Source organism: Malurus melanocephalus, unplaced genomic scaffold, assembly GCF_030028575.1.
Source record: "Malurus melanocephalus ecotype Western Australia unplaced genomic scaffold, MMel_1.1 scaffold_14, whole genome shotgun sequence".
NCBI classification, from domain to species: domain Eukaryota; kingdom Metazoa; phylum Chordata; class Aves; order Passeriformes; family Maluridae; genus Malurus; species Malurus melanocephalus.
Window position 1 is genome coordinate 3,563,923 of NW_026623246.1, and position 14,173 is coordinate 3,578,095.

Genomic DNA, 14,173 nt, shown 5'->3' on the forward strand with positions numbered 1-14,173 from the left:
ACTTTTGCCTGTACCTTACCTGGAAGGCTCTGCTGTTGGCATTTGCAAGCCACATGAAATTAGGTCCACATGAGGTATTACATCCATATGCTTCAGAAGCTGCTATTAGATGCAGCTGAGAAGGTCTTCTTCATTATGTGCACATATGCTAATACAAAAAAAGAAAGAAAAAGTAGAAGACAAGCTGGACTTGGTGTAAATAAGTGTAACRTTTTTAAATCAGTGAAACTTATACTGTGTGGAACTGTTTCTTAATACCTTCAGACCTGATTTTTGTCTCCTGTGAAATACGAACAGAAAATTCAAATTGTGTTTGAATCATGTTGCCAAGGCAGAACTTATATGTACATCCTGCAGTTGTATGGAATGTGTRCCAGCATAGAATGTATAGACAAACATGGGGAAATTCCCTAAAAGTACTTTCAAGTTCATATATGGCAGAAAGGGATGTTCTATGTACATGTACCACTTTACAATCTGAGCCTGCAATGTCTCAGACCTTTTTAGCTATGTATGTTGTTGACAAATGTATTTTACCTAATGTGTACAAATATTAGAAATAGGGGTGACTTTCTAATAGTATAGAAAGTAATAATATAGRATTTACTGTGTCAAAGAAATCTTCACACTGATTTGGTGGGTCAAATGAATAAGAAAGTCTGTCTTACAAGCTTTCCTAAGTCAYTGGTAAACTGGTTCCTAAAACACAGAAGGGACTTTGTTTGTCTGCTTTTATTTTTTTTGTTTGTTTGTTTTTAGAATGGGTAAAAAAGTAAAGAAGGAAGAGTCTCCACCCAAGGATGTGGTAAGTTTATAAACTGCTATGTGCCATAAAATAAACATTACACAATTATAGGCCCAGCTCTACCATCCTTACTTAGTTCCTTATTCTCCTAGTTTACCCACATTATTCTAAAAATGGCTTTTAAAGATGACTCTGTTTTTGCTTTTCTTGGACAGCGTACAAACCAGAGTGACTGGGCATGTGTAGTTCTTTGTAGAGATTGTTGTCTTTGGCAGGCATTGCAAACAGTAATGTATGAAACAATCCAGGCTTCTTTTTATTCGAAGAACAGTGTTAGCTTTCTCTTTGTAACAATCAAAGGAGAAAGGAGAAGAGAGACCTGAAATCTGCCTGTCTTTTCAACTGTGAAGACATACTCTTCCTTTAAGGATGAAAGAGTTAAGAGCCTAGATGGATCTGCAGAGTTTTTTACTGAATACACAATCTGACAAATATTTTGAATAATACTACATACTCTGGCTCTTTTGCAAATATATACAGTSTTTAGAAGCAATTTAGGTTTTTTGTTGTCATTGGAAGTACAGTGAAAAGTACAAGAACTGAAGCCAAATATATCATAATGGTGATGGTGTGRCTTTTTTCAAAAGGTGGAATTTAAGGGTTTGGCACTAGGACACTTTTTGAGAGTTTTTATAAATTCACAAGGTATGAAGAGACCCCCAAAAAGAGAAATGTTCAACATATAACTATTTTTTAAAGTTAAATTGTTTTATTCAGAAAGAAGTAGAGGAAATATAGAAAYATTGAAAAGAGTATAGTATAAATTCTGTGAATTTACTGTAACCAAATTAATGAAAATGGGCACCTCAGTAAGTCCTACGGAGGCAGTTCCAGTCCCTCAATGAGTCCCAGTAAATRCAAAGTTCAGTACACTGTTTTTAAAAACAAAAAGGATTTATGTGTAAAGAATTGTAGTACTGCAAGAACTTTTTCAAAGGTCACAGAAAAGTTAGTCAGCAAAAATTACATTACAATTGCAATATTAAATAAGCATAAATAGTTTTTACTAAGRCAGTAATATCCAATAGCCATGATGTCACAGAGACATAGCAGTTGTCATMAGGTTTACCACACTGTTTTGTGGAAAGGTGAGTATTACAAATGTAATTCATAAACTTCAATCAATAATAAATTCTTATGAAAGGAGATTACATAAAACTTCCATGTAACATATATGTATAAAATCATCTAGAAAGCCAGGAATCACAAAGAAGGTGAATAAGTCTAATTTWAAAAGGCCTGAAGAATCAAAAACAAGTATCTTTGCAGTCTAAGAAAAGGTTTGAAAGGCATGATGACACACTTAAGTCATACATGAGCTGAAGTAATAAAAGTTGTCTTTTTCAGTAAATCTAGAAAACCAGTAGATGCAGCATCACAATTTCTAGATCCAAATGATACAGTTAGATTTTCTAGATAAAAGTGTGGTACAGCCTACTATGTACTATGATAACCTGTGAATACACAGAAAAAGTCAGTAAAACTATCCAAAAGGAATCAGTTGGAAAGAGTGAATTCCAGATGGCATCTACAGCTTTTGGCTCAGTTTTTACCCTTATTGTACTTCAGGCTAGCATATCTGTTCCGACTGCCGTAGCAGTAGAAAAGAATCCTGAATGTTGCATATAAAGACAGTATTGAACATGTAAATAGATAATTGATTAGTTGTAACTATTAATGAAGAAAATCTTACCATGATGAGAATRTTGTTGGTAACCATTATGTAAAATCAAATCTGAAAACTTGAAATTTCACCTGGGTATTTCYGATGGGAGGAAATGAGATGCAGACAAAATAAAAGATGTATTAGCTGTTATCTTCTGATTGATAATCTGTTTATGAAAATGTCAAGTCCTAGAAAAGAAGCCTTGAGATAATGTAGACGGGCTTGTAAAAGAGGGTCTTTGTGCACGCAGAGTACTCTGAGAATATATGGTACTGCAGATGATCAGTAATTTTTTTTAGATTTCTAGGAACAGGTGGGAAACACATCTCTTAGCCTAGCCACTGCTTACATATTTCAGGAAGTATTCCTGAAGATTCTGTTTTCCTGCCTTTCATAATTTGTCTTTTACTATTCTGTGTTCTGAGAATTGGTCTCCAACAGGAAAAACATTGCTTTGAGCCTCTATCTCTATATGAATTACCKAAGACAGTAATTCAGGCAGATAAAATAAACTAGCTTTGACATAGATTGATAGGAACTTTTCATATGATATCTACATTAAGTTTGGTCTAGACAATATTATTATTCAACCATTTTAGCTAAGTCASGGACAATGAAAGGGGAGCCTAAGATTATCCCTAGAGAAAATACTGGAGTGTTATCAGTTAAAGAAAGCTACAGATAACTTGGTGGATAAGTCTAACTATTTTTGAAAATGGCTTCGTTCACAAGACTGGTGTTAAGAAAAGGTGAAACATTTGAATTCSTACAGTCAGCTCCTGAATTTGTCTCCACATAAACACCTTCTTTTGATTAATGCCTAAATATTAATTTGACCTGAATTTAGTGAGGCTTTCAATACTGTCTCTTGTAACATCCTCATAGGTAAACTGGTGAAGTACAGACAAGATAGATAGACAGTGTAAATGAACTGAAAAGTAGCTGAGCTGACAGCCTCAAAGAGATCAGCAGCATGAGATGCTGTAAGAGGTCAGGTGCTACTGTTGTGCTCCAGGGGTTAATCCWGGGGTGGATACAGTTTAACCTCTTCATTAATGACCTTAATGGTGGACAGAGTGCAACCCCTGCAAGTTTGCAGAAGATACGAAATTGAGAGGAGTGATTGATAGACCACATGGTTGTGCAGCCATTCTCAACAAACTAGAGAGGTAGGAAWTTGGGAATTTAATTAAGTTCAATAAGGGGAAATGGCAAAGTCCTGCACCTGGGGGAAGAATATCCGGTGCAGACTGGGTGATGACCAGCTGGAAAGCAGCTTTACAGGAAAGAACCTGGTGATTCTGGTGGATATGCCCCAGCAATGTGARCAATGTGAACTTGGGACATACTGACTTGAAAGAAACCCAACAAAACCCTGGGTATTAGGTAGAGCATTGCCGCAACTTGAGAGAGGGGACTCTTGTCTTTCACTCAGCTGGTGAGTGAGACCACACCTGGAGTGCTGTGTCTTGTTCTGGGTTCTCTGGTGCAAGAGAGACAAAGGCCTTACTGGAACTAAGTCTTGGAGCATTTGTTATAGGAGGAGAGACTGACAGCTGGGACYGCTCAGTCTTGAGAGAATGCTCGGAGGGGGTCTTGTCAGTGTAAAAACTGCTGATATGAAGAAGTAAACAAATCAGGCCAGGCTCTTCTCAGTGGTACCCAATGGAAAGATGAGAGGCAGTAGGCACAAATGGAAATGCAGGAGGTTCCATTTAAGCGTAAGAAAAAATTTCTTTTTTACTGTAACTAAGATGGAGCATGGCATAGGTTGTCAAGAGAGCTTGTGGAGTCTCTGTGCTTGGAGATACTTAAAATCAAACTRTGCACTAGCCCTGAGCTCTAGCCCACCCTGCTCTGAACAGGGTAGTGTGACCAGATCATCTGCAGAGGTGCCTTCTAATATCAACTATTTGTGATTCAATGGAATATCTTAGGTTTTATTGTTCATATAGGAAATTAGCCAATCACAGAACTGAAACAATCAATATGTCCAGRTATCTAGTAGCTCTGCTTTTCTAGGTAAAGGCAAAGGGATTAAGAATATCAAAGCTATCAGTAGTGCTTTGGGAGAGAACTAGCAAAGGTACAAAAATTAGCAATAAAGCTTTTTCAAATTGACTAGATACAAGATGCTTCTTAGAGGGACACTATTAGGTGATTGCAGTCATGAAAGGAAAGCAAAATTGCTTATTTTTGTGTCAGAAGACAAAGCAATGTGTTAATCACTAAAATAAATTTTATAAAATTTCCCAAGTAAGAATAAATAATATTTGCCCAGGTCTTGTGCTAGATAAAAAATAGCTAACATCTGAAATTGTGGTACTGTTACCTATCATATTTAATGAGTACCCTTTGTACAAGAAGAATGGAGGGCAGGAAATTTCATTTTCAAAAGGAAATACAGCAATAATTATAGGAAGTTTTTCTTCTGTGCTGTGTTATTTGGTAGAAATAGTTATGGAAAGAAAACCAAAACTAAAATCAAACCAGTGGATAAATACGATAGTAATGGGGGAGAATCAATAGTGCTTGTGTAGAGGAAATTTAAGCTATGAAATCGACTTCAGTTCTTTGGAGGAGTCAGTGAGCAAGTGGATAAGGTATTCTGATTAATACAGTTACTTAGCCTTTTCAAAAGTTTTCAGACCAGGCTTTTCACTCACATAAACGTGAACAGATAAAAAGAAATTCCTCTCCTAGCAATAATGTCTGGTTATAAAATAGGAAGCAAAGGTGAGAAAACAAGTTACTGTTTAGATTTCCTAACGCAGAGAAGTTGCCAGTCGGGTTTTGCTCTGCAACYGTGTGATCCAATGTATCAAAATGAATGTGGATATTTTCATGATAATGGCATTCAATTCCAAAGTAGGAAAAAGTGAAGAAGTACAACATTTCAAAATCTGGAAATAAAAGAAAAAGCATCATGTTAGTAGCAAATGCATTATACATGCACATGAATGCTATTAACAATTCTGGTGTTTCCATCTCAAAAAGGTACAGTGGAACTGTAGAAAGACAATAGAATGACCTAAGGACGAACTAAGACAACAAGAACAGACAGAGTGGCTTCTGTTTTAGCAAAGATCAAAGGGAATAGGTTTCTTCATTCCCAGACGGAATCACTGTGAAGAGGAGTATCATAGAGACATAAAGACGTACAAAATTATGAATATACAGGGAAGGGAAAGGTGTGTAATTKATTTCCCTTTTTCTTATGGTGAATGAACTGTGGAGGACAAATAAAATAATCAGGTGGTATTTTTAAAATGAAGAAGAAGAAGCACAGTTATTTTGTGACTTTTGAACTGTGCTACTTGTGTCTCAGAATATTAAGGGTAGTTAAAATACAGATGGCTTCAAAAATTATGTACTGAATTTTTCTTGGACTTTTTGATCATAGAGATAATATCACTGRGCTTTCCAGTTCTCTAGGTTGCAGAGTGCTGGAATCTGAGAGGAAACATAAGTAAAATTTAATAGTCTCTTGCCCACACCTGTTACATGGCCTTTGTCAGAGACAGGATGCTGGGATAGATGGGAAATTTGGTCTGACTGGAAACATATTTTGTATTACATTCAATTTCAACTAAATTAAGTTGATGGAAGCAAAAAGCAAAAACAAAAACCAAAAAACAAAAAAAACCCAAGAAAACCACAAACCAAAACCAAACCCCACATACTCTTCAGTTTCTAATGCCTTTGAAGTGAAAGGTGCACAAAAGTCAAGATCAAAGACATGTAGAAAGATTTGAGTTATATCTTTCTTTTTCTTTTAACTTGCTTTTTTCTTAGTACAAACAATATTGGAAATATTGTTGCTTATAAATCAGTTAAATTTCTATATTTAATTCAAGGTTGTTTGTAACTTCAGGTATATTATTCTGGCATATCATGTTCTGTATGTGCCATTACAGGAAGAGTCTCAATGATATATGAAGATTTAAATGCAACCCCTGATTAAAAAAACAGGTGTAACACTAGCTATGCTGGCATTATGAAAAGGAGAAGTCATAACCAGTTCTATGACAGTTTTGATGAACAATGTTATTTCCCAGCAAATCACAGAATCACAGAATGATTCAGGTTGGAAGGGACCACAGTGRGTCATCTGGTCCACCCTCCCTGCTCAAGGAGGCCCATCCCAGAGCACACAGCACAGGAYTGTGTCCAGATGGTTCTGGAATATCTCCAGTGAGGGCGAATCCATACGCTCTCTGGGCAACATGTTCCCATGCACAGTCACCTGTACAGTAAAGAAATTCTTCCTGAATCACTCACCTGCTCAGGTCTCTGACTTCTTAAACATACATTGATTTTAGGGACATTTTTTACTGTGTTTTCAGCACAAACCTGCTTTTAATAGAATGCCTRTTGAATATTTCAGACAGTAATAACGAATCTATTGTCTGATCAAATGCGTAAAAATTAGACTAATTGCACTCTGCTCATGTGCCAACCTGACATTAAACCTTAGGAATTTTCATTGAGCTGTGGTTTATACAATTACTTGTGAACACRAGAAATACTGAAAATGGAGCAATGCAATTGTGACTTTGGTATTAGATCMATGTATAAATAACTGAGATCTAAAACTTATTTCATCTTTCATTTCATATTGAACTTCATCTGAGATCAGTATTGGTGTTTTCCTTTTCTCTGAAGAGCTTACAGCCTTTTCTAAAACTTGGAGCTTTATCCCATCACCAAGTATTTGGCCAGACTCAGGAGATACGTCTGTGCTTAAATAATAGCACTTACCTTAAGGATCTTGTTCTGTCCATGCGAAGACCCCATGAAGGAGGCTAAAGGGACTTTCAGTCAYCTTTAAGTTCTCCCATGAATAGAATGAACTGTGATAAGCTGAWTTTTTTTGCCTCCTTTCAGTCCAAGAATTCCCATAAACAATTCCATCATTTTTGGCCCATCATTAGGATGTAACTTGCACCACCATGCTATTATTTGATTTAATTCCTGTTCCAGAGTCATTATTAGGCAAAATGACTTTTGGTACAGTAAGCTGATTATGTTTTTGTTTTTTTTAGAAAAGAGCATTTTTCCATTACTTGGCCCATGCCACCACCTTGTCACAGCAAACAGGAAATTGACGGTGTCTTCAGATTTTCAGACTTCATTCAAACTATGTAGACCAGTTAAGCACATTAGGCAGGCCATCTCTTCATGAAACTTGTATGTTGAGGTTGCTGCCTGYTAAATTGTGTGATCTGTCTAGTGGAAGATGTTGAATTATTTAGATTTAAAAACCTATCAAAAATACTAATTTAAAAGTCTTGGTGCTAGTATCGTATTTTGTCTTATTTTTGAGCAAATCAGAGAAGGGAGAAGGAAAAACCCCTCCTCTGTGTTCATTTTTCTTCTAGCACACCCATAACATTTTTTAAGATTTGCTGCCCATAATTTCCTTGAGTGACAACTGATTTGTATGTGTCTTCATACCTTTATTATTCAGCAGCATGTTCCTCTGATGTAGCTATTAGAAGTTTTTTTAATGGAGCTGACCAAATAATTGTAATTTGTAAATATATACGTATATATATTATGACAATATTTTAATTAATTTGTACTGCTGTCCTATAATCTGCTATATTTTAAATATAAATGCATTGGTTTTGAGAAAGTGTATGACATCAGTATTGTAGTTTCTATATGTAACATAGATACTCTATAAGCCTGAAGTGTGAGGACAGAAGACAGTTTTTCCATAGTAACTAATTACTTTAAATTCGAGGAGGCTCAAAACTTTTTGATGAGTAGAATTTTCAGAAATCCTTGTGTCTTTTTAAGAAAAAAGGGCTTTTTTAGAAGATTCCCTTACTCAAGTAATGTTAGTCCTAAGGAGTCTATTGAGAGSGTGAAAACTGATTTGTTGGAAGATTTCTTTCTGCATGAAAGAGCTTAGAAATGGAAATGAAACCTTTGTATCATTTCTCGCTGGGTGAGCAGGAATTAYGTTTTGGAAATACTTCATCTAGTACAGGATCATGGTGAGCTGATGAACTGAGCTGACAAAAGCACAGAAAGTGTTCTGTTGTATTTTAAGCAACCACAAAATTTCATTGCCACAGAGTAACCGAATCCTCTTCSTTGTACACCACCTGAGTTCACAGGCTCTCTGTACAGCTGTGCAAAAGAAACTTCTCATGCCTGCTTCTGAAGCCACAGAATGCYCTTACATGAGTAACAACTACATGGTTTGTTACCTTCAAAACTTTCTAGACTTGCAGGGAAGTGTCAAGGTTTTCCCAAAATCTTCATACATKATGAAATTGTGGTTATATTTATTTGGAAGTCAATTATTCTTTCTTATTTTTAACAACGTCTCTAACTGTTATTTTAAAAAATGTATTTTTTTCCAAGTAAATAGCAACTCATTGGTATTTCTAATTCAGTGTGGATATCAAACGAGGTTTTATTTTTAATGAAATGTGKGAGTCTACTGCAGCACACGGGAAGACTCAGTATAAATCAAACTTTTCTTTCCCTTTTTTTTTGTTCTGGTTTTTTTTTTTGTTTGTAGTTTGATCCCTTATTGATTGAAAGCAAAGCACCAGTAACAGCTGTGCTAATGCTTAGCTCGCCTGAAAACGAAGTTTTGACCAAAGCATGTGAAGCTCTGTATAAATTTGCATCAAAAGGTTAGTCTTTTTGCAATGAGCTTTGTTTTKCACTGCTTTGATTTTTGTCGTAGTTCACAATTCTTCAGTTTCCTAGCATTAAAATCTTACTTTCTTSTCAAAGGTGTCTATTGAAGTTTGGTTGGATAGGTGAAGTACCTATCCAGCCTGTAGTTGCAGTAAATAAAGAAATCTTACAATCTGCATGAATGAAAATTTTATCGTTTTGTTGTAGAATTTTATATTCACTGTTTAATAGGGCTTCTTTTAAATATAACATAGATATATATTCTTTATGAGCAACAGATCCACAATTGGGAAAGAATTCTCTTATGTTACAGTTTGAAACTTCTGTACCAGTGTAGTTATTTTAAGGTTCAGTTTTCAATGAAAGGAACTTCTTAGCTTTTTTCTGGTTTCTTTTCTTTTTCCATAAAGTTGCTGTGTCAGTATTTCTGTGCAGATGATTTATTGAAGACTGTTCAGCCTCCTTTATAAGACTTATTTCAATATGTGTTGGGAATCTAACAGGTCTCCAAGATTCCAAATCTTCCAACACTCCCTGTATAATCTATAGCTATATGTCATGTTCAAGGTACTCAGGAGACAAACAACTGTAYGACAAAAGCTCAAATTTCTGTAGCACATAATTTCCTAAATTGTCTCCTACTTATTCCATTTTGTTCAATATTAGTCACTSAAATTGGTATACACTGGTAGTATTCTTGCTCTGATTAATCTGGTTTAATTTTAATTTCCATTTTATTTATGTTTTCTTAAAAAAATATGTATTAATACASTGAATATTATATTGATGTAAATTACCTACACTGCTGAAGTTGTGAGAGAAGAGCTGAAGTCTTTGACAATTGGCGGGGGGTCATTGGATTCTGAAAGATGTTTAGGTTCAGTTTAAGATGGCAAGCTTGGCTGAGGGCATGAGATCAAATTCTGAATATGTGCAGTGAGAATCTGAACTGTTGATCCAGATTCTGGATTCTTGCTGGCTCCTTCCCTTCTGTCCACAGAAAAATGTCACACTGTAAGAGGACAGATGTTTATGGCTTTTATGTTTATACTAAAAGACTAATCTTTTACATTATTCATATAGATGTTCCTGCAATCTTCCAGAAGACTAGACTGTAACTTTGCAGTGTGGCACAAGAGAAGGAGTTGTTTTCAATKAATTAATAGCAGTTAATCTATTTCTTTAAGTGTTTCAAGTAAATTAAGTCTCATCCCTCAATAAAAAATGCTTCCTCCATTTTAACCATGTCTGGCCTGAGAATGAGCGTGAGTCTCCAGTTTCCTCTCACATTGCTCACTTGTAGCCAGAAGGGCAGGCATGGTTCATTAGAAAATAAATTATAAAGCTGTTGTGGGAACTGAGAATAGGAGTAGGGTTGGGATTTTTTTCTTGGGGTTTGTGTGTGTTTTGCATGAGCAGGAACAGAAGGCTGTAATCACACTAARCTCCTCTGTTCTTTGCATGTCCAGCACCTATTCACCTACAAAGCACTTCATTCTCAGGTGGTAAAAATCTYGAGTAGGAATTAATGATACAAAAGCTGGTAGTTGCTCCCCTTGAGGGATATTAAAGATCCACAGAATTAATGAACTGGTGTTTTGAGGAAGAAAAAACTGGGAGGCAAGAAAAGAGGAAAATAAAACATGTTTACCTGATACTGGTCACCTGTACTTTACTAAGTAGAAAACTTTCTTCTGTACTTCCACTGCAGTCTCCAACAAGAGAGTTGAGTGTGCAACAGACAGAAGTTTCCTTTGTTTTAAAAATGTGAATTAATCTTAAATACTACTAATCCTTGAAACTATTTGACACATATTTATTTGGGGTATAAATTAGATGATCTCCCAAGGACCTATCAGGCCTCTGTTCTTTGATTCTATTGTCCAGTGAAAGATTGGAAGCGGTTTCACTTCAGAGCTATGAGGTTGCTGGCATTTTTCTTGGGCTTTTAACCCAATTTCTTTTCAGATGATGTAAACAAAGTGACACTTCTTGGTCTTGGAGCATTGGAACAACTGTATAAACTCATCTCACATGAAGATCCAATAGTACGCAGAAATGCCATCATGGTATTTGGCATCATGGCCTCTAATCGTAAGAGTCTCAATTTTTAACTATTTTTCAATGTGTGGTCATCAAAACAAGAGATAGACCATGTGAAAAAATCCTGTATTAATGGCCTACAATAAAGAGTAAGTGATGTAAGGTTGAGTTTCACTGGCTGTTATTTTTATAGTTCTTTATAGACCTATATCTGATTAAGACAATTAAGCAGGTCTTAATTTGAATAATGTTCCACCCAGTTGTCTTCCATGAGGATATCTCAGCTGCTTTCTAAGTCTTTTTATCAGCTGCTACCTGCTTTCCATGCTGCACTGGACCTTACCCTCTTGGCTTACTTTTAATTTGGCATTAACATGTAGTCAATGCTGCTTCATGGACATGGATTTGAATGAACAAAGATCTCCCATTTATATTAACATCTTAATTGTTTTCTTATTTAAAAGTAAATTAAACTCATACCTTTTTTTCTTATATTTCAACATGTTGAGATCATTGATAATAACAACACAGCTCTGTAGGATTGCACGAAGCCTGTCCCAAAGAATATTATTTGATTTTTCTGTCCAGTGGTTGTGGTTTTTCTAGTTTGCCATTAGCAATAATAAAAATACAATCTGAAAGTCTTTACTGGGATTTTAGTAAGACCTGTGTAATTCATGTTTTCCATTTGCTGTGTGGGCTGGCATTAGCATAAAATTGCAAAGTGATGGCTTGAAAACTAAATAACAGAAGGATTGCTTTCAGTTTGATAATTTTAACCACCAGTAATTTTAACCATCAGGGTACGACTTCTTTGGCAACCAAAATAGCACAATATTTAGTCAGAACTTATTAGATTCAAGTATTTTGAATAAAGTTTCAATGAAATATAGAGGAACTTCATATCTATCAAATGTCAAAGAATGTCATCTGCTACTTGAATGTTCTTTTTTTTCTGGGCCCATTATGGTCTTGGTCTAACTTTAGCTGTGTCTTTCCCAGTCAGATCTTTTTGTCATTTGGGGAGTAACCATAAGTACATTTTGCTTGGAGCAGATTCTGTTTCTTTACTAGCCAACATTGCCAAACAAAAGACTTCATATTTGTATTTACTTCATTGTAGATGATGTCAAGAAGTTACTGAAAGAACTGGATGTCACAAATGCACTTATATCACAGCTGACGCCAGAAGGTACCTTACAGTATTCATTCCTTGTGCAAAAGGCCAGTCAGAAATAATTTATGATTTCCATTTTATCAGACAATTTAATAAAATTTTCCCTGTAACTTATGCTTTGTCCTACTGCATGTTAAACAGGTAAATGCTTTTAGAGGAGTAACTCTGTAGCTCCCTGAGTAGATTTTTATGTTGTACAGATGGAAAAAGATGTTTATGGTCATATCGTGTATGGTTAACAGCTATTATTTATTGACTTCAAATAGTATTTTAAACTACTGGTTTAGTGAACATACTCTGTGCTGAATAAAACTTGATCAAAGTGTTTCTTTTTTTTTTTTTCCACAGAAGATGTAGTTATCCATGAGTTTGCTACTCTATGTTTAGCATATATGGCTGTTGAATATACTGTTAAAGTAAAAATATTTAAGCAAGGTGGGTTAGAACCACTTATCAGACTGCTAGGTAGTCCTGATCCTGATGTTAAGAAGAATTCAGTTGAATGTATCTACCTTTTGGTACAGGTAAAGTTTGTTCTTGTTGTCTTAAATTACAGAGGCAGATAAGCATTGGAACCCCTACCCTTGACATTCTGTGGGGGTTAATAATTTGAAAATATTTGTTTCCTTTACTCCTCAGTGTTCCTCAATGTATTTGAAATGAGTCCTTGAATGTAAAATCAGTTATGAATATAGCTGATTTTACTTTAATTCTGTTGAACTTAATGCAATTATCTGTGCTGTACACTAGTATAAATAAAATCAGGATAAGATTCTGATTTTTAAAATTAAATAATAATTTGCCTTCTTAGTTGAAAAATAATATTCTTGGTAAAGAGAGTTGTAATCTGTCTATCCAAAAGGATGGAATAATCCTSTAAATTAAAGAACTACCAATTGTATTGTGTCTTGTTTTGACCAGCAAGTCCATAACACAATTTTGAACATCTTTTTAATGATAGGCGAATGCTGTCAACAGCTACTTTCCATACTGGGAGGAATAAATTTGTTATTGGCTACTTTCACACTCTGCACTAATGTCATCCATATGCTGCTTAGCAAAAGAATGGTGCATTTGTATGGCCATTCTCTCTCATGGCTTAAGCGAATCAATTCAATAATGAATTCAGTTTATAACTCTATCTCTTTTGGGGCATCAGAGCATGTCTATTCAGAATCACATTTTACTCTTTCTCCTTTTCTACTATCTCGCTGTCTTTGTTGCAGGGTATATCTGGATAACTGCACCTGGTGCTTGCTTATATTGATAAGGATAATTGCATGCTGCACATGTGCAATAAGCTATTTAAAAGCAAATTGTAATTTATTTATTTATTTTCCTTTTTAATATAATCAACTACTSTCTTTTTATTAAGCTGCACATTCTCTGTTTAAAGTTGAAATTTTGAATTGTCATTTTGTAATTGATAAAACAAAAGAAGATATAACCAGGCAACCATACCAAAGTACAAAACTGTTTTACTCCCACTGAGGTAAATAAATATGGTGAAACTAAATTAAAAAAACTTTCTCCAAGAAACATGTTGAGACACACGTGGCAAAATCAAGAGTGATTAGGCTTCTTTAGACAGCACTAGATTCTGTAGTATGTACTTCAGTCATGCAAAAAAMCCCTAGAATTTAAGGTTTGTGGGGCTTGATTATGTTCAGTTTGGTTCTTAGCTTAAAAGAAAGAAATCTTCAGAACTGAAGCTCTGGACTATTGACTCAKTTTTTAATATTTGAGATCAGATTTTTGGTGTTCTTTCTGTGAARTGACAGAATTGTTATATATACATTGAAGTGACGTATTGTTATAT

At 35.1% G+C, this 14,173-nt stretch overlaps 1 protein-coding gene across 1 annotated transcript in view; it reads left to right on the forward strand.

The window, feature by feature from the left end:
- Positions 1-760: 760 nt before the first annotated feature.
- The window catches only part of ARMC3 (armadillo repeat containing 3), a 49,963-nt gene continuing 36,550 nt past the window's right edge, over positions 761-14,173 (forward strand). Inside the window, 5 exon segments of the mRNA XM_057383033.1 lie at positions 761-805; positions 9,010-9,127; positions 11,103-11,228; positions 12,301-12,369; positions 12,703-12,878. Coding sequence (XP_057239016.1) covers positions 761-805; positions 9,010-9,127; positions 11,103-11,228; positions 12,301-12,369; positions 12,703-12,878 — 534 coding nt within the window.